The sequence below is a fragment of the Scyliorhinus torazame genome, chromosome 4 (genome assembly GCF_047496885.1).
Source record: "Scyliorhinus torazame isolate Kashiwa2021f chromosome 4, sScyTor2.1, whole genome shotgun sequence".
Taxonomy (NCBI): Eukaryota; Metazoa; Chordata; class Chondrichthyes; order Carcharhiniformes; family Scyliorhinidae; genus Scyliorhinus; species Scyliorhinus torazame.
The window spans coordinates 154,698,940-154,720,418 of record NC_092710.1 but is presented as its reverse complement, the minus strand read 5'-3'; the positions used below and the strand labels follow the sequence as shown (position 1 = coordinate 154,720,418).

Genomic DNA, 21,479 nt, shown 5'->3' with positions numbered 1-21,479 from the left:
ACAAGATGCAGACAGAGCACGATCGAAAACAGAAGAAAACTCAGACGTGGGGAGACTTCGCTGGAACTCGTTGGAACCCCACCGCAGCTGAAAACAACCGGTAATTTAAGTCATGGATGGAAAATCTTTAAACAAACATTCGAACTGTATATCATAGCTAATGAGTTGAGCACGGCCTCAGAAGGAATTAAACTAGCACTTTTCCTAGCAGGACATGAAGCTAGAGAAATCTATAACTGCTTTAATTACTTGAAAGGTGAAGACAACATCAAATTAGAAGAAATATTTAAAAAATTTGAAGATTACTGTAACACCAGTAACAATGCTGCTTTAAGACATTCTATTGCGAAAGTCAAACAATTATCAGAACAGAAAGGTTCAATGCTGGAAATCGCGATTGACAAGTGCAGATCGCAAGAATTTAAAAAAAAAAGTTTTTAACAAGAAAAAACGGCGAAAAAGTTCTTTTCCACTGGTCTGAAGAAGTTAAAATGGCGTCTAAGTACATTTTAAACTCCCCGGGGAACAAAAGACGCAAATCTGGGTCTGCGCATGTGCTGGAAACGGCAGCCACGCATGCGCAATTGAAAATAAAAGTTTTGGGTGCAAGCCGCACATGCGCAGTTTACGAAAAAGCGCACCGTAAAGGAAAAGCGATTTGCGCATGCGCAATCCATTCCTACACTTTACATCACGAGCGTCATGACGTCAGAGGCCCCGGACCACGCCTACTTAAAGGGGAAATGTCCGAAAATTGAAAAAAAGAGTTTTAAAGCTACAAAACAGTTTTTTCACCTCGAAAGACAGAACAATGCCTGAACTTCTCCCAGCAGTTGAAAATAACCTCCGCAGCACCCTGGAACAAGCAGTTTGCACCACTCGAAGTGAAGAGCACAGTGACAAATCCGAAACTAAAGAAGATGATTTGTTCATTGAACATGAAGAGCACGATGACAAATCCGAAACAAAAGATGATTTGTTTATCGAAGAATACTACTCAGACATGGCTGAGTTATTCGGATATGATGATCATAAAAGCATCAGCGCCACGGTTGAAAAACTCAACACGACTCTACTCATGGTAGATGAATCCAATACCATGATGCAATGGCAGATCATCGATACATTGGATGACATCAACCTGTCAAATACCCAAGAAGAAAGCAATGCCACACAGCGAGTACTGAACGACCCTGCTGGGAGAGCACAGATCAACTCCACAGAGAGACCACTGCACGACTCCACACAGAGAGCGATGAAAGACTCCACAGAGAGCGATACAAGCCTCCACAGAGAGCGCGTTGACAGACTTCACAATGGAAGCAACTCAAGACTCCATAGCGAAGTCCATGCATGAACAAGACCATGAAGGTCTGTCAACCTTACCTGAGCAACCAGCAGCAGACTATGAAAGCCTACCAAGCTCACGTGAAAAACAAAAAGACTATGAAAGTCTACCCAGTTTATTTGAGCCACCAGAAGAAGACTATGACAGTCTACCTAGCTCATTTAACCACCAAGAAGACACTGAATGTCCACCCACTGTATGTGAGACAAGTGACAAAGAAATCACAATTCCCATACAAGATGTGCAAGATCACAGCGAGACTGACAGATCTCAGCTCGTATGTACAGAAGCACTCAACAATCAAAGTGAAACTACTCTCGAGTCCAGTGAGACCACGTCAATTAAAACCTCATCTACTCTAACCTACCCACAAGAAAATGATATCTTGAAGATTTTGACTCCAGAAGAGGAGCATCAAGAAACCAAAGATGATTCAAGTGAACCTGAAATGACTCCAAAAGAGGAGCACCAAGAAATCAATGATGATTCAAGTGAACCAGAAATGACTCCAGAAAAGGAGCACCAAGGAATCAAAGGGGAATCACATCAACCACAAAGGAGTGATGTCACCAAGATCAATGCAACATCAGATCATTCTCACAATCCTCAAGAAGAAACGCTCAATGAAACATCAGATACCACAAAGGACACTGACACAAATAACTTTGAGAATGACTCAAATTATCCACACGGAACAGTCATTGAGCACAACAAGAACAACAAAAACCACAAGAAGCACAACACAAACCAGAACAACAACAGCAACAACAGGAAGCACAACAAAGTGATTCGACCACTCGAACACCTCATGATGACTTCTTGGTTACTCAAACACAAGAACACTGATGACGTTCACAAAGAAATGACAACATCAACATCACCACTTCAACAACAGAAGAAGAAAGCAACTCAACCAAACAAATTCATAAAGTTTGGACTTATAAATTATTTTTTATTGAGATTGGACTCATAAATATTAATTGGCTTTGTATAATCATCAATATCATCACAACTTGTCTACCTGTATTGTACAATTTTCTTCGACAAAGTGCAGAAAATATGTAACAAGAAAAAAGTGGCAATGTAGTGATTTGCATCACTGTATATAGACAAGGGGTTAAGGTAAATACACTACAACTAAGTAACCACTAGAGGGAGCACCAGAGAGGTATAAATACATAGACAAACAGGAAGTCAGGCTCTCTCGCTTCACAGGAACGGCAGCTGGTGAGCAGGACACAGACAGGCAGCTCAGATGTAACATAGTCTAAGCGCTGGAGAGAGAATGAACTCACAGAAATAAAACATCTACTTCGACTGTAAGACTACGAGCTTTATTCAGACACAAGGAATAATACACTCACAACTAACAATGCCAATTTATTCTTCGCGATTGCCTTCAGCTGTGCAGCCAGAGGTTGTTCACGGCTAAAGGAAGTTATCATATAGCCAAGAACAGGGCTCTGTCCTGAAAGCGTTTGGCAGGACAGGCAGCAGCTGTAAATTCCCCAGTTACGGGTAAGCACGATATTGGAGGATGGCCTGTAGGCCCTACAGACGCCGAGCCCCCCACTTACTGCAGCCCAGGGGTGACACCTGACATCTAGCGGCCAGCCCCCCCTTCCCTGAGCACTGGGATAGCAGCTCCAATGCCCCGGGGCCACATGCCGGAGATTGGAAATAGCTACACGCCTCCTTCCATCCCCTCGGCAGTCATTGCGCTAGCTTCCCTGTTTAAATAGGAGTGCTAAACAGTACCTGCATGACCTCTCACTGGGGAACCGGTTAGTTCCCGCGATGGCCGTTAGATTGGCTTCCATCTTGGTAATGTGATGGGGATTGCTTTTAATCGCACTTAATTGGTCTCTTACCACATCTGGGCGGGGTCCAGAACCTGCCAATGGGAGTGGGCCTGTTAGATTGCAAAATGATTCATGCCTGGTATGGATCCCGATTTCGGCCTCTCCCATAATTTAACTGGCGTGCCCAGATCCACGTTGGACGCACCGCAGCCGTTAAATTGCGCCCATCGTATTTCAGTGAACAGGAAAAGGGCAACAACTTGCATTTATATTGTGCTTTTAACATCAGGAACTTTTTCATGTGGAGCATGAACAGCACCCACCAATTGGGCCAAATAGCTTATTTTCCTGTTGTAAACATTCCAAGGTGCTTCACGGGCAAGAAGCCAGTTGAGAAGCTACAAAGAACAAAGAAAATTACAGCTTAGGAACAGGCCCTTCGGCCCTCCAAGCCTGTACCGAACGTGCAGCCCGTCTGAACTAAAAAACCCTACCTTTCCGGGGACCATATGCCTCTATTCCCATCCCATTCATGTATTTGTCAAGACGCCCTTTAAAAGTCACAATCGTATCTGCCTCCCCAGCAGTGAGTTCCAGGCTTCCACTACCCTCTGTGTAAAAAAACTTGCCTCGTACACCTTCCTTAAACCTTGCCCCTTAAACCTATGCGCCTTAGCAATTGACTCTTCCATCCTGGGAAAAGGCTTCTGACTATCCACTCTGTCCATGCCCCTCATAATCTTGTAGATTTCTATCACCCCTCAACCTTCGACGTTCCAGTGAGAACAAACCAGGTTTCTCAACGTCTCCCTCCATATCAGGCAACATCCTGGTAAATCTTTTCTGGACCCTCTCCAAAGCCTCTACTATCCTTCTGGCAGTGTGGCGACCAGAATTGAATACTATATTCCAAGTGCATCCTAATTAAGGTCCTATAAAGCTGCAACATGATTTGCCAATTTTTAAACTCAATGTCCTGGCCGATGAAGGCAAGCATGTCGTATGCCTTCTTGACTACCTTCTCCATCTGCGTTTCCACTTTCAGTGACCTGTGTACCTGCACACCCAGATCCCTCTACCTATCAATATTCTTAAGGGTTCTGCCATTTACTGTAGATTTCCCATCGGAATTAGACCTTCCAAAATGCATTCCCTCACATTTGTCCGGATTAAACCCCATCTGCCATCTCTCCACCCAAGTCTCCAACGGATCTATATCCTGCTGTATCTTCTGACAGTCCTCATCACTATCCGTAATTCCAACCTGTGTCGTCCGCAAACTTACTAATTAAACCAGTTACATTTTCCTCCAAATCATTTATATATATTACAAACAGCAAGGGTGCCAGCACTGATCCCTGGGGAACGCCACTAGTCACAGCCCTCCATTCAGAAATGCACCCTTCCACTGCTACTGTCTTCTATGACGGAGCCAGTTCTGTATCCATCTTGCCAGCTCACCTCTGATCCCATGTGACTTCACCTTCTGTACCAGTCTGCCGTGAGGGACCTTGTAAAAAGCCTTCCTGAAGTCCATGTAGACACCATCCACTGCCCTACCCTCATCAATCATCTTCATTACTGCCTCAAAAAACTCGATCAAGAAAAACTGGTGGGCGGCACGGTAGCACAGTTGCTTCACATCTCCAGCGTCCCAGGTTCGATTCCTGGCTTGGGTCACTGCCTGTGCGGAGTCTGCACGCTCTCCCCATGTCTGCATGGGTTTCCTCTCACAGTCCAAAGATGGCCATGCTAAATTGCCCTTAGTGTCTAAAAAAGGTAAGGTGGGGTTACTGGGTTATGTGGATAACGTGGAGTTGTGGGCTCAAGTAGGCCCGTGCAGACTCGATGGGATGAATAAAGCACTGTAAATTCTATGATTCTAAGTTAGTGAGATACAACCTCCCCTTGACAAAACCATGTTGCCTCTCTAATACATCCACTTTTTTTCCAAGTGGGAGTAAATTCTGTCTCAAAGAATCCTCTCCAATAATTTCCATACCACTGACGTAAGACTCACCGGCCTGTAATTACCTGGAATATCCTTGCAGTTATTGATGTACGAGAAAAAGAGTCAAACGTTGATATCAGAGTAGGACTGGAAAAGAACGTTGTTCAGTATAACCTACACAAAGATTGGAATAGCTAAAACTCACGTGGATTTCCAGAAAATACCAGTTATTTGGAAAAGGTGAATGGATTTAAGAGAAATTCTGTTTATTTAAAACAAGTTCAGCCTAGCAGAAAATTGTCATGGATGGGAGACTGGTTGGGCTGCTATTCAAGGAAGATAACAAGATCTGCAGGTTATCCTGATGATGGTATTGAAGGACTGAATGCACATAGTAAATAGAAGATGGTTATAACTTGGAAGCTGGAATTAGTTAAATTGGTGGATAGCATTATATGCGCTGTAAACATACGTGGTTAGGTATTAGTCAAGACGAGAAAAAAATGAGTCAAAGTAAGAGAAAATAAGGTACTTGAGGATGGTTCAGACTGTTTATGAAATTTGATGAGGAAGTAGAAATGGCCTGTGTAGTATGTGATATTCGAGGCCATGGACGGGAACTCTCTAGAGCAGGTGAACCATTGATGGTTGGCTTGATGTTCAGAAGCTAGGGTCAGAATGCACAGAATGGCTGGAGCAGTTAGATGAAGCACTTTCTACCAAATAACAACAGTGCCTCTCTTTTCAGAAGTTTTGATGATGTCAAGTTGAAACATGTCAACCTCTTCTACATTTATACTAACAAATACCTTACATGCTGAAACTTACTTATTGCTCAACATGCATGCTTATGTTTTAGCAGGAATTATATACAAGCTTTAACTTAAAACTGGCATCAATGTTATTGTCATACCTTCAAAAGGTTTCTATACATAAAATTGTGGTAACACAACCTACCAACATGATGCCTCGCCATTGTTGACATAAAGAGTGCCCTCTTGCCTCCGACAAATAGCCCATCTATTTCTGACATGCACCAGTGGTGGGCAGCCATGTATTGATTGATGAAAGTGAAGATGATCTCTTTACTGGACTTGAAGGGAGTAGAAGTAAAAATAAAGTTACGAGAATAACTTCATTGTGAATGGCAAAACCACCCTTAGGGTGAAGGCCCACTTCAGTTGTCCTTACAACAGATAGCACTGATCTGTCCCTGATCTCCCTCATGATATAATACTAGTTGTTATGATACAGGCTTGTATTTGGAAGAAGTAGGTACATTTTAAAATTACTTCTTGTCACCTTGACTGGTCAATAAGACTGCCTTTGAATTTCCTATATGCTACTAACAAGTTTTTCTATATATTTTTATCTCAATAAAAGTAATTTGCTCCTATAGTAGTGGAAAAAGATGCTTTGAAATATAAACTAAAACAATTCATTCCCAAATAACAAAGAGAAAGTAGTTTTGCATAAAGTTAAGAAAATGTTCTTTTTTTACACAAATGAATAAAATTGCAATGTGCTGTGTATTACTGGTACAAAATGCTGCATACATAAGGTGCAAACGTTCAGAATTATCTAACACATCATAGAACTGTTCCAGCGCAGAAGGAGGCCATTTGGCCCATCATGTCTGCACTGGCTCTCCAAACGAGCATCATGGCGTACTGCCATTCCCCTGGCACATGGTTTCTATTAAAGTAATGATCTAATGCCCTCCTGAGTGCCTGGATTGAACCTGCCTCCACCACACTTCCAGGCAGTGCATTTCAGATCCCAACCACTCATTATTATGTGAAAGTATTTTTCTCACATCTCATTTGTTTCTTTTGTAAATCACTTTATATCTGTGCCATCTCGTTCTTGATTCTTTTACAATTGGAAAGTTTCTCCCTATTTACTCTGTCCAGCCCCCTCATGATTTTGAACATCTCTATCAAATCTCCTCTTAGCCTTCTTCACCCCAAGGAGAACAATCCCAAACTCTCCAATCCATCCTCACAACTGAATGCTGCACCATCACTGTAAACAATTATCATCATGTGTCATAAGCACCATTTATCACCTTTTCAGAGTTGTTTCGGTTGCTGCCAGAGTAAGTTTTGAACCTGTTGGATAATTTTTTTCATTTTCCTTATTTGACATGTATAAACAATTACAATTAGGGTGTCAACCTAAGAGTAAAGTAATTACATAAACTTTCACACGGTACTTAAAGCTTTGGAGCTTTACCCCATTTAAATAAACATTTAATCAGAGCTGGGATTAAAATATGTTGCATGCTGTTTCGTTTTCCAATGCGGGTAACAGTTGAAAATATTCCATGCTAACAGGTTTCTCAAACAGTTTTGCTTTTAATGCTCAAGAATTGCTGAACATTTTGCAGTTTCTTTCACAACTCTTTTGTACAAGTATATTGAGAAACTATGTGGTGAAGGTAAATTCTGGGCAAAGTACAGTCATTTTTAATTATCTACCAACCCCGACGAAACCACAGAAACACAAACGATTTTATTCATTCACAACAAAATTTCAAAAAACATTAATTACAAACAATACAGTTCATTTGCACAAAGATTTCAAAATTATAATGTATGGACTTTTGCACATACCCAAAGAGCTGGAAATTGTAAACGCAATAAAAGAAATTTCAAGCTTTTGTCCATCACGTGAAGCAAAACAAATTTTCCAAAAATCTGACGACTTACTCATTGCTGTGATGGCTTGCATTCTTATTAATTACAAGCAACTTTCCTGAAAATCTCCAAAAAAAAAAGGTTTTGTTCAGCTGATCTAGGTTATGAAATACAACCTGGAAAAACTCTGAAGTAAAGGAAAACATAATTCTTGCTTTATTTTGTGCACGAACAAGATTATTTCAATTCACTGTAAACGGACAATTTATTTTTCCCGTCCTGTTGTGTCAGCATTTGTTTCTCGGCTGAGTTAGTTTTAATGGGATTTCCAGCTAACTGGTGAACTGTTGGTTTGCTGCCATACATCTCAAAGTTGTAACATCCTAATAAAGAATTGCTATTTTACAACCTGGAGCTGAATACTACTTTAAACACTGACCTACAAATAACTAAAAACAAGAAAACACATTTGCCCCTAAGATTTTATTTCAATATCTATGTTCCCTTTAGATGGCTATTTCATGGATATGGCTATTCTCGTGTTGCAATGGTCATAACAGCTCATCCATTGGAAGCCACAAATTACCTTATGTATATGTTGTTCATTTTAGAACTCCAAATTTTAAGCAGTTGAATTTGGTTTTTGCCTGAACAGGCTCACAGTAGATCAGCAGCTCGATTTTCTTTTCCATTTAAGTCAATTGGGTCCAATTCGGGCACCAGATTTTAGGAATGATGTCAAGGCCATTAATCAGATAACAGGGGTGGGGCCTTTCCTTATGTAGAGAGACGTGAGAGAAGCTGGATTGTTCTCATTATATCTGAAAACGTGGTGAGATTTAAAGAGGTGTTCAAAATTATGAGGAGTTCCAATGTCACTACTGATGGATGAATCAGTAGGCAGTAACTATTGAATCTGCAGGTTTAAGATATTTGGCATTTGTGTTGATCTGATCTGGAAAAAGAAGATTTAGTGTTAACTTCCAAAAGGGAATCGGATACATACTTGAAAAGGAAACTTTTTGCCGAGCTTGGTGGGAATAGCAGGGGCTAATTACCTCTTTCAAAGTGGGGTGAATGGCCTTTCTCTTTGCAGTAAGATTCTATGAAAGCAAATCGAACAGCCACTCGATAAGTTTGTTATATAGCTTATTAATCGGTAATTATATTTTACTTAAATCATCTACATTTAATTTAAGTTTGTATATATTAACCAACCTGAAATACGCATCAGATTTCTTTGACCACACATTTTAGCATTATACATTGGGAGCTACTTATCACGAGTTTTCTACTTTGTTCAGAATGAGTACTTTACAGACTTTGTGATAGATAATTTCAATGACTTCCAAACAAGCACACATAATTGCCAATAAAAGTACAAATACAAAACAAGCTTCTCAAATACGTCAATTCCAGTGTCAAATATAAAAGTACCAACTAGCACAAGGTCTATTTCAATGTCTGAAAGTCCCAATAAAGGAAATTATCGCATAAATAATGTAGAACAAAAGGTTTCTACTCTGATGCTTAGTAAAAGACTATGAAACCCTGGAAAAATAATTTTAGAAGATGCTGGAAAACACTAACAATCTTCTATTCTGCCTACAGTACAAAAATATAAATTGTTTGCAATACTGTTCAGACAGAACATTGCACCATAAAAGAGAACCTGCCAAATAAAACAAGACTAAATCTGGTCCTTGGAGCTGAGAGTGTAGTTTTGCAATGTGTAGTCATAGTCTTCATAATTCAGTCGAAAAAATAAAATGCATAAATAGATACTCAGTATTTCACAAGAGGATCCTGTTGTAGATAAAATGAGTAGAACTGTTCCCCTGCACAAAAAGCATACGATAACATTCAAGCACTGTAAAATTAAATATGTTCAATTAGAATAGCGAACTGTTCACACTGCATATCAAAAGTGATGGCAAAATGGGATCGGGTCTCCCTTTGTGCTTCAAAAAGATGGATTAGGTGCAGAGGTTGGTTGGGGGATGGCGGACAAATACAAAATCAGAAGATTTAAGCTTGTTAGTCCTCATGCTTCTCGCATCTGGGGATTTTATTTCATGAGCAACTTGGAGGTAATTTTAAGCCATTCAGCTTGGCAGTGATGAGACAGGGCTGCCTGCAAATCAAGGTGCACTCACGTTGCTATATTCCCACCCATCGTCACTTTCCTGAGATCTTCACCCAGGCGCCGACCCATTTTAGGATAGAGTCTCTATCAAATCTGCTAATATACATGGGACCCAAACACAAATGCATCAACAGTTGCAGTGTGCATCACACATGCGTCACTCACTAGTATCAATGTTTGTAAGAGCTAACCATAAAAGGGATTAACCTTGAACTTAAAAGGGATTGCTGCAGGTGGCTAGATGGGACCAGGTGTAGTACATTGGCTTTCAAAAACCTTCTGATCCACTGCCACTCCCTTAGTCAGATATGCCAAAAATTCCATCTTCTTGCAGTTTAGTTGTCAAATGTTAATGGTGTCTAAGGTAGTTTGAGCCATTTAACAGGAAGTTTGATCATGTGGCATGCACCCCTTGCTACCCACTTTAAATTCACATAAAATTTAAACTGATTTCTTTCTGCTTGAATGCCAAATTTAAGTTTTGTGCCAATGTTAACAGTATTAGAACTGTACCTTTAAACACGTGCAAGTCGTTATTATTAGTCATTTGGTAGGACAGAACATGGATATTTCTGAAAAAAAAGAGACATGTTGAAGCTTTTTTTGCCTTGCACTCATCAGGACCCCTCGTAACAATACCAGTATTGTGGGGGGGGGGGGGGGGGGGAGAAACAACAGATTGGTTGGCAGATTTGTTGATTAAAGTTGTCAGTCGGGCTTACGGTGTGGTGCATTTGCAATTACTGGAAGCTACATATATTAATACATAGGGCCCGATTTTTTGTAGACAGGAAGAACATGTACACACACTGCACCTGCTTCAGCTAAACAAAATAAGTGACAGCCATTCGCTGATTGATCAATCAATGGGGAATTAATCAGGGTCAAGCTGCCTGGTTTAAATTTCAAACAATATTTGGCAGTTACCTATCAGTTACCATCAACTAGTGCATTCTCCATGGCAATGCCTCTACCAATCAGAGTCCACCTGCCAACTAATCAGCATTCTCTTCTCCGACAGTACAAATTGTTGGTTTCCCCCTTCTGCTGGTATTCTTGCAAAGTGTCCTGACGAGTGCAAGATAAAAAGCTTTGACATGTCTCTTTTTTCAGCAGTATTCAAGTTGTTATTATTATCCCAAGTATTAGTAACATCAATGCAAACATGTTTAAAGATGTTCAATAAGTGTCGTAATATCAAAGTTATAATCAAGGTCTCTGCTCTTATGCATGAGAGAAGGTAAAGTGGATGGGACAGGGGAGAAGCGAGGCAGAGAAATGGGAATTGTGAGGAGGGAGAGGCACCAGGTAAATGGAAATAGGAGAGGGGAAAGGAATTGCAAGAAGTGTGGGAGATGGGAGCAGGGATATTGACAAGAATGGTAATCTCGTTCAAGATTTGTTTTGTAAGTCTAAATGATTAGGTACATAGTTACAGTCTATGAGTGCGAGTACACCTGTGGAATTTGCAGTCTTGTCAAGAAAGCAGTTAATGCTACATAATGAGATAGGATACAACAGCAGTCGGGATCAAAATCCTCAACAAGGTCACACGGCATCAACAATGATGCAGGAAACCATTGATTGTGATGATACAAAATAATAATATAACTACATTTTGGTAAGATTATTTCAGAACCAAATCTGCTAAACTGTCTGTTCAAAATTAGGATATCAAAAATTATCTAACCAGGGTAATGCTGAAATTCATTTAATTTCCCTTACAAGTTTGCTGTTTATATTCTGTGTTGCACACAGTTTAAAGAGGTTTGTGATGTTGTGTAACACAATATTTGATCAATAGAAGCAAAATAAAAGGATTCTATTATGTTAAAAATATCCTGTGCGCTGCATCACGGGGTTTTGACGTTAGTCTGTGATTTCTAAATTTCCGTAACAATGTAATTGAATCCCGCGTGCAACTAGAGATAAAATGGTCATGGTGTATTTAACTTATTTAACTAGTTCTGCCTCATGATGTTGCGTAAGGACAGTTAAGACCTAGTGCATAAGAGGAGATTGGAGGATAAGGGGAGTAATTTGATCAAAGCAGGGAAAGTGGAGGAGAAAGGAGAGAAGATTACAAGTGGAAAGGGTGGGGTAGAGCAGGAAGAGAGGAAGACAAATGGGAGTATTGTGGGGAGGGGGAGGATGAGAGGGACAGAGAAAGGCAAGAAGAGAGGTGGAGAGGAGGAAAGAATTGAGGATTGAATGGGCAAAAAAAGCAAATGGGAGAGAAAGAAGGAGAGACAGGAATTATCTGTGATGGGGAAGGGTAGCGGGGAGGGAGGAATGTTGAAAGGATGAGAAGAGTAAGACACGGCAGGGATTGGAGGGAGAATGAGGAGTAGAGGGAGAAATAGCAGTGGGTAAGTATGAGGAGGAGAAGTAGGGAGACATGAGCCGAGATGGGCGAGGAGTAGTGGGGAAAGTAGAGGAAAGAGACTGGCAGTGAAATGAAATGAAATGAAATGAAAGTCGCTTATTGTCACAAGTAAGCTTCAAATGAAGTTACTGTGAAAAGCCCGTAGTCGCCACATTGCGGCACCTGTTCGAGGAGGAGGGAAGAACTCAGCACAAGAGAAACTGATGGGAAGAGACAGGGCTGCGATATGTCGGCACAGTAAAGGGTGAGTTTTAGGGGTCACAATATACTAGAAGAACAATGTAAGGATAGCGATCTGCTGCGTGTAAGGAGAAATCAGGCGAAGAGAGGGAAGGGTCAAATTCTCCAGGACTCAATCTCAGTGGCACAATGCAGTATTTCTGGCACACTGAGGAATGTCTTACTTAAATGATTAGGAATCAGCTTTTCTTTCACATCATAACTTACTTGTGGGCATACATGCCAGATTCCACTTGAGGTTTGTGCCCTCGTTGGTTAAAAGGGTGGGACAAGGAGACCAAATTATCATAAGCGGGACAGTATGAAGCTGAGCAATCTGAGAGACACCATACAAAAGTGATGCATCACAACACTGGAGTCAGAACAAAATCTGAGATTAAAGGATGGAATCTGGATACCACATTCTGGGACAACGGGTGGAAATTGATTAGTTGCAATTACTGGCAGGCGGGGCTTGCTTGCTTAATCAGGGAGAATTACATTTGAAGGTCCGTGAATTTGATTTTTGTTTAAGTATTGTGTTGTTGCTCAACAAGAAGAAAAAAGGGAACTCTCATTCCCACATTGGGATTCTGTGATAATCTGCTCTACAACATTCCCATGCTGCTATCGAGAAACGTTTTATTGGAACTGCATTCCCACTACAGAACCTCAGGACACAGCAACATTCAGAAGCTTTGCAATTCACCCTGCATGACAGGATTTCAATGCACAAAATACCAATCACAGCAACACCTATAGGCATAACTGGTATTGCAGTCCAAAGATGTGCCGGTTAGGTGGATTGGCCATGATAAATTGCCCTTAGTGTCCAAAATTGCCCTTAGTGTCGGGTGGGGTTACTGGGTTATGGCGATAGGGTGGAGGTGTTGACCTTGGGTAGGGTGCTCTTTCCAAGAGCCGGTGCAGACTCGATGGGCCGAATGGCCTCCTTCTGCACTGTAAATTCTATGATAATCTATGAAATGTTTTATTTTGAATGGGTTTTCCTATTGCCAAAGCTAGAAATGGGAGTATTCAATGCATTTCAAAAATATATGTTGTGACGCAGTCAGCAGGGAGCAATGTGTTAGCACTTGTTTTTAAGAATTGTGAATGTGAATGTTTCTACAGTCAAATTTTATCCTATACTTTAAAGGGCTCTTGATTTTGAAAGCAGTGATTATTTTCCTTGCTGTACATTGAAGCGCTTTTTATTGAATGCTGCTTGTGCGTTGATGCATTAGCCTCCATTAACCATGCTCTTATCACGCTACAAAACCACAATACTACAGATGCTGGAAATCTGAAATAAAATTTTAAAATGCTAGAAATACTCAATAGGTCTGGCAGCAATTGTAGAGAGAGGAAAACATGGCTGGAATTCTCCGTGCTGTTGAGATTCTCTGCTCCCTCCGGCATCGCTTCTCGGTGGCGTGAGGTGGCTTCAATGGGAAATCCCATTGACAAGCGGTGGGAGAAGAGAATTCCGCTTTCTCTGCAGAAAGCAGTTCAGTGCTTTCTGCAGAGAAAAAAAGGAACTGAGAACTCTTAACTGGTTTTGATGTGGCCCTAGAGCTATCAATCATAGATAGATGTTTATAAAGATTGCAGTTAGTTCCACAATTGGGTACTTGAGATCCATTCAAGGGTGAAAGGAAATGAAATTAAACATTCCAGACAGCTGGCTGTGTACGAGCTATCAATCACAGCCCAGTAAAACCGATTTCCCATTGAATTGATGTGAATGAAAGCCTTGCAGGTCAAAGATCTGAGGGGGTTTATACCCAGCCGATATGGTTTTTGCTTTCTATGAATTTACGCCTGCCTGAGCCAGCATGTGTAGGGCACAGGTGAGCTTTAAAGCAGTGATATTTTCATTGTCCCTGTCTGGTCTGCTCTCTAGCTTCCAAGCGGGGGTCTCTGTAATGGGGAGGTCCTCTGGTTGGGGTCTTTGTCATGGGAGGGTGCCTCTGGTGGGGGTCTGTGTAATGGGGGGGTTTACTGGGGTCTCTTTTATGGGGAGTCTCTGTAATGTGAGGGCTTCTGGTGGGGTCTCTCTTATGGGGGTCTGCGGTGGGGAGGTCTCTGTAATGGGGTCTCTAATGGGGGGGGCTCTGTTGGAATCTTTCTAATGAGGGGCCTCTAGAATAAGGGGTTTCTAATGCGGGTCTCTCTTATGGGGGGTCTCTGTAATGGGAGGGTTCTATTGGGGTTATCTCTTATGGGCAGGTCTCTGATGGGAGGTCTGTTGGGCAGGATTTGCATTGTGCGGGATTTTGGAGCAACTTCCTTAAAGATTAACCCCTTGGCCCACTGAGTGGTCTACCGTGTCAGGGCCACGCCTGAAAGTACCTGCACCAAATCTCGTCCACTTGAATCCCGGCCCAGGGACCTGAGAATCTCACAGGCCAGGAGAATCCGGTGCCCAGCCCGTTAATAGAACCCAAATGGGTCATTTTGACTGTTCTGCATATATTTAAATGAGTTTTAAGACTCGCTTTAAGATCGGGTCGGGCGCTGCAGGTCGGGAGCATCACGATCAGTTTGTCGCCCAGAGTTAAACCCGTTTGGGGCCTTCCCGCTATTCACCGGGAATAGCAGGATCGACACGGGTACAGTGTGGCCAGAGAATCAAGCACGACATCTGTTTTTCGCTCTCCACAGGTGCTGCCTGATATGCTGAGAATTTTCACCATTTTCCATTTTTATACTCGTATCACTGTCACTTAGTCACATGATTGTAAACACTTTGAGAAATCTTATGTGCACCAAAGGCATTTATGTTTAATTTCGATTTATCATGTTGTTCAACAAAAAAAACCAACAGCAGGATCATTGCAAAGCCTTCATGGTGGAACTTAAATTTCAGCACTGTACTTGGAAAGATGTGTAAACTTATAAATAAAATGATTTCTAAAGTTAAGATTTGACAAATTGTAATGTTTAAAATGTAGACCCTTGTAGACCCTTAGGGTAAAAATTCTAAGTAGGTATTTTCTGTGGAATTTACCGACCAACACGCTGCATGGTTTTCGGCAGCGGAGTTGGCCCGCGTGGGAATTACTGAGTCCGCCGTTGTCAATAGGATTTCCAGGTGATTGCACCCCTTGTTGCCGAGAAACCCGTGCTCCAGTGTGGGACTGGAATAACCCGCTGGCATGAACAGCCAGTAGATGGCACCTGTGGACTTCAATTCCATAGGTATTGAGCTTGATGAGGTAAGTAAAAACTTAAAACTGTGGGCAGGGTTCTCCATTCCAGAGAAAAAGTGCTCCTGCCAGTGGAGAATTCGGACTATCCCTATGGCATTAGGAGCGTTGCCTAGGTGGTATTCACAGATCATTGCTATGCAAAATAATGCAGAGCGTCGATTTCCCTGCGCCGACTGGTGTTGGCCCGCCATTTTGAAAGGGCGCCCTTGATGCCATCATCCAGAGGCAAGCCCCCCTACCCGCCACAAACAAGTTGACCCCTGCTGACGAGGGGAGCAACCCCAACCCCTCATCAAGGAGGGGCATCCTCCCTCTCCAGCACGGGAACAATGGGTGATCTTACCTGCTTAACCTTTGAAGCAGCCTTCTCACTCTGAAATTAATAAAGGCCAAAGGCCGTATAGGAAGCAGAATTTTGCATCAGTGCCTCCTTTATTATCAGCCAATAATTCAATGCCAGCATTTGCCAACATTTATATTTCTTATTCAAACGTATGGCATGGATAGATTTCTAAGCCAGTGGAGTGATGTCAAACCAAAACGGAAATATCGTTGCATGAGATTTAACAGATGCAACACTTCATATTTCTTTAGAATCAGTGATGTAAGTGGTTAAAATGCAGTCAAATGACATGGAATTCAAAGAGTTGCAGACACTGGAGAAATAACTGGAGATTTACACATTCAAGGACAATTGTCACATCGCTTCGAGACCTCAAGAATGAGAAGCTACAAAATGCTATCAAAGCCGAAGAGAGGGAGGAAAGCCCCAGGCAAAAGAGGCCAAAAGTTTCCATGGAACTCAGAGGAGCACACCTACCCTTTCTGTCCCCAGAGGGAAACAAATTCAAAAATTACTTAAGTGTTCTGAGCTGATTCTAGTCCCAGATTTGCTTGCTGGCACAGTGCTGGCTAAGACTGCCACAGTTTAGTTAAAATCGCTCTGGGGTCCTAATTCTTCCATCACAAGACCTCAATTTTAACATAGTCCCAAGGCCCCCAACTATTTATGGTGGGCACCATAGCCACTTCTGGCTGCAATCTGGGATGCAGATGTACATGTTCTACAACTGTTTTAATCACTTGCCTGGCCTGTTCAAGTCGGGCGGGCAGAGTTAAAATCATGCTCCTATATTTTATGCGTTAGATTGACCTTTGAGCAAAACAGACCATCTTACCATTCAGTAGTAATTAGCATTTATACTCCTCAGAACGTACTTTAATGTTCTGATAATTACTGATTTGCATATAAAATACCATAAAATGATGTTCAACCTCTATGACATGACACTAGTTCCTCCAATTGAGGTAAAAACTGATATTTAAATCTTGTACACAAAGCACAGAAAGCATTTAATGTGTGTGCAAGTTGCCCTTCAGGCAATTAGAGAATTGCACTCTATTATGCAACATGTTCCTAAACAGTGATTTAACCCTTTACCCTGAAAAATATATTTCATTCGCTTTATTTTCCACTTTTCCCAATATCTATCCACCAGAAAATCTTAATGTCAGCTTTTAGTGTGACCACTTGATTTTTCTTTTTTAGAACTTCCCAAATGCTGACAATATCAATGCAACAGAAATACATTTTCTTTTTTGAATTTGAAGCTTATGTGAATTCTACCGCAAGTGGATCAATTTAGGTTTTGGATCCAGACAATCCAATCTTCAATGGCTGAACTGGGATCTTGGAAAAATGGAAAAAAAAGACAAACAGGAACAATTGGAGATATAATTCCAAACATTCAATCCTTCCGTCCCCCACACAATTTCAAGGAACAATTGTTAGACGGTATAAGCACAATTCGATACTCAACCCTCCTAAACTGATAGCCCCACTCCATGGCCAATATTGAATCGCTGGCACACATTTGGCGGGATCCTCCGCAATCGGCACGATGTCCGCTGACCGCCGCCAAAAACGGCGCAAATCAGTCCAGCATCGCGTCCCCCCCAAAGGTGCGGAATTCTCCGCATCTTGAGGGGCCAAGCCCTCACCTTGAGGGGCTAGGCCCCCGCCGGACTGATTTCCGCCCCGTCAGCTGGCGGGAAAGGCCTTTGGTGCCCCGCCAGCTGGCGCGGAAATGACTTTGCCGGGCGGCGCATGCGCGGGAGCGTCAGCGGCCGCTCACGGCATCCCCGCGCATGCGCAGTGGAGGGGGTCACTTCCGCCTCCGCCATAGTGGAGACCATGGCGAAGGCGGAAGGAAAAGAGTGTCCCCACGGCACAGGCCCGCCCGCGGATCAGTGGACGCCCGATCGCGGGCCAGGCCACCGTGGGGGCACTCCCCGGGGCCAGATCGCCCCGCGCCCCCCCCCCCCCCCCCCCCAGGACCCCGGAGCCCGCCCGCGCCGCCTTGTCCCGCCGGTAAGAGAGGTGGTTTGATTCTCACCAGCGGGACTTCAGCCCATCGCGGGCTGGAGAATCGCCGGGGGGGGGGGCCGCCAACCGCGCGGCGCGATTCCCACCCCCGCCGAATATCCGGTGCCGGAGAATTCGGCAACCGGCGGGGGCGGGATTCACGCCAGCCCCCGCCGATTCTCCAACCCGGCGAGGGGTCGGAGAATCCCGCCCCATCATCTTCTATGTATGCAAAAAGTATGGCAACAAATTCAATGTATCAAAGTATAATCCTAAAAGGACTATGAAATCAGGATGTAATGGATTAACCAAATATGCCAGTGCCTATAAACTTCTGATGAATTTATATAACTTTGATCCTTAATCCAAAAGAAAGAAACAGAAAAAAGCCTTTCAGTCCTCAAAGGGTTTAAAGCCCATTGCTATTCACCATGTCAACTGTTTCATAATGCCAGGTTATGAATCAATCCATTACCTGCAGGGGCTATTTAAGAGTTCAGTCCCTCATTATACTTCTCACAGTTAAAAGGTTTTAAAGTGCAGGTTTTCCACCAATTACCACAGTATCTAGTGAGGAGGGGACATTTCCTGATTCCTTTCAAAACAGCAGAGCAGTGATGCAAACGGGACATTTCAAAGTGGATCAATTACGAAATCATTTACTCTAAAACTACACAAAACATTAACACGTACACGTCTATTATTCAGGCAAGTAAAGATACTTCAAAAATTCTATTTTTAAAATATATGTTAAGGCAGTGCATAAAATTGATGAATGTTTACGGGAACTTGTTCTTAATGCATATCAGTCTTGACAGTTGATTAATTTGGTATCATTCTTATCAGGTTTTTTTTTAAAACACTGTTAAAACTTTAATATGCTCATGGCTCAAAGGGAAATTCTGTGTTACTTCTGGAGTGCTCATTTTTGCAGTCTGTGTGTTACGAGGAAATTCTCATGCCTTAGACATGTCGCCCAGTCAGAAAAAAGAGTGGCTTGTCCTCTTGGGAGTTAGCTGTCTGGAATTCATCTCTTAATCTGAACTGCCACTCATCTTCCAGCTCCAGCCTCACAACAGTCTGGCGTAGAGAGCTACGATCTTGACAAATTACACACAACGTGGCGCCTAAACAAATGAAATTGCAAAGTCAATACAGCCAATTTTTTAAAAATACATTGGTTGAAAAAAATATCATCGCCCAAGGTAGTGTCTATTAAAATGGCAGTGGAGAATTAAACATATTTAAAACACTTTGAACGTTATGCAGAATATGCCAATACATTCTTTCAAAGGCATAATAATCCAAAACCGTGGGCAGGGGCAGCACAGCTGCACTTTCCAGGAAGCATTTGAGAACAAAGAGGCAGACTCATAAAACTGCAGTTACGAAAACACTTGCAGTTAATTTATCCCTGCAGAGCTATAATAAAAGACAATCTCAATCTCCCCTTTGAAACTGCCTCATCCTGTCAATCAGAACGTATTTAGCAGGTAATGGGGCATGAAATTGATTGTAAACAATGCAAATCAAAGCCTTCAGCCTTCTAAGCATACACACAGACTTCTGTACTTTAACGGACAATGAAATTGAATATGCAAAAATCATTTCAAAGGTATCCACCACTTAAAAGGAATTTATTTTACCTTCATCTCTCAGACTGTTAAACATGGCAAATTGATTGTTATTTTAAAGGTTTAGGGGTACAGATGAGAATGCTTTCACTTTTCAGTGAGGGCTGTGTATTTCTGAGATACTGAGTGACTGTTTAAATGGCATGGGGTGCAATTTAGAACACTTTCACTTTATTTTTATATACCAACTGTTAAAGGGTTTAAAGGCTGCCGATGGGGAGAGCAGTCAACCAATCCCAGCCCAGGAAGGACCCTCGACCTGAGTTCCTCCAGCCCAGTGCAAGCCCCCCTGACCCCCACCTCCCAGAAAGAAGCCCCTTCGGCTCCCTAGTGGCAACTGTTGGGAGGGTACTTAGCACCTTGCCACCCTCGGACTGCAAGCCACCAGGTCTATGTTCTGCAATAGTTGCACCAATTCACACCAGCAGGACTCTCAGCTTGGGGGGCTTGAGCATCCCAGCTGGCAAGTGCGTTGGATGTCCTGCCCGACAATGAGATGTAAAATAGCTCTATTTGCTTGGTCCTGCCAGGTGAGGGCGGGAAACTTGATAGGAACGTTTGGAAACCTACTATGGCTGGCGGGGCTGACGTGGAGACTCATGACGGGCCTGCCGTGAATCCCCATTTTGGCCTGACGATGGATTCTGCGCGCAGCCCTGGAGAATCTCAGCCTACATTTTAAACTTACACTCTCTGAATAAAATGAAATATTTATTGCATCTAAATATTAAGAATTATGTTCATGGGGGTGCATTTTTATTCTTAGATGATGATGTTATCTATTAAAATCCTATTTACCTGACTTCTGGTGGCAGCTATGTGGTGAGCAGTCGCACACGTGGTGGCTCCTGTCAAGGTACTTTGATTTTGGCCCTTTTGCCTGGTTTATGGGCAATTTTGGGGTAGTTTGATGGAATAAGGTCCCCTCATAAACTTAATGCCCAACAAGTACAATACAAGTCAGAAGTCGGGCTCAGACGTTCCTCGGGCCTCAGTGGGTGGGAACATGGCAGAAGTTTCTGCTGCGTCGTTGGCCTCTCCGTGGTCGACAGAGACATTGGCAGGCTTCTTGATGGCCGAATTAAAGCAGCAGCAGGCGGTCACTGAGGACCTGGAGACGGCAATGGCGCGGGATTTGGCCCCTATTCAGGCAGCCTTGGAGAAGATGGAGCAGCGGATAGTTGTGCAAGATGCGGTGATTCAGAAGGTGGATGTGGCGCTCTCGGACCATCGATGTGGTGCTCTCGGCCCATCGATGTGGTGCTCTCGGCCCATCGATGTGGCGCTCTCGGACCATCGATGTGGTGCTCTCGGACCATCGATGTGGTGCTCTCGGACCATCGATGTGGCGCTCTCGGACCATCGATGTGGCGCTCTCGGACCATCGATGTGGCGCTCTCGGACCATCGATGTGGTGCTCTCGGACCATCGATGTGGCGCTCTCGGACCATCGATGTGGCGCTCTCGGACCATCGATGTGGCGCTCTCGGACCATCGATGTGGCGCTCTCGGACCATCGATGTGGCGCTCTCGGACCATCGATGTGGCGCTCTCGGACCATCGATGTGGCGCTCTCGGACCATCGATGTGGCGCTCTCGGACCATCGATGTGGCGCTCTCGGACCATCGATGTGGCGCTCTCGGACCATCGATGTGGCGCTCTCGGACCATCGATGTGGCGCTCTCGGACCATCGATGTGGTGCTCTCGGACCATCGATGTGGTGCTCTCGGACCATCGATGTGGTGCTCTCGGACCATCGATGTGGTGCTCTC

At 43.1% G+C, this 21,479-nt stretch overlaps 1 protein-coding gene across 7 annotated transcripts in view; it reads right to left on the bottom strand.

Annotated features, from left to right (window-relative positions):
* Window positions 1-18,709: 18,709 nt before the first annotated feature.
* Window positions 18,710-21,479, bottom strand: part of greb1 (growth regulating estrogen receptor binding 1) — a 563,483-nt gene continuing 560,713 nt past the window's right edge. For all 7 annotated transcript variants that reach the window (XM_072498796.1, XM_072498792.1, XM_072498791.1 and 4 more), the window contains one exon: window positions 18,710-19,198. In XM_072498796.1, the coding sequence (XP_072354897.1) occupies window positions 19,035-19,198 (164 nt within the window). In that variant the 3' untranslated portion in view covers window positions 18,710-19,034. The remainder of the gene's footprint in view (window positions 19,199-21,479) is intronic.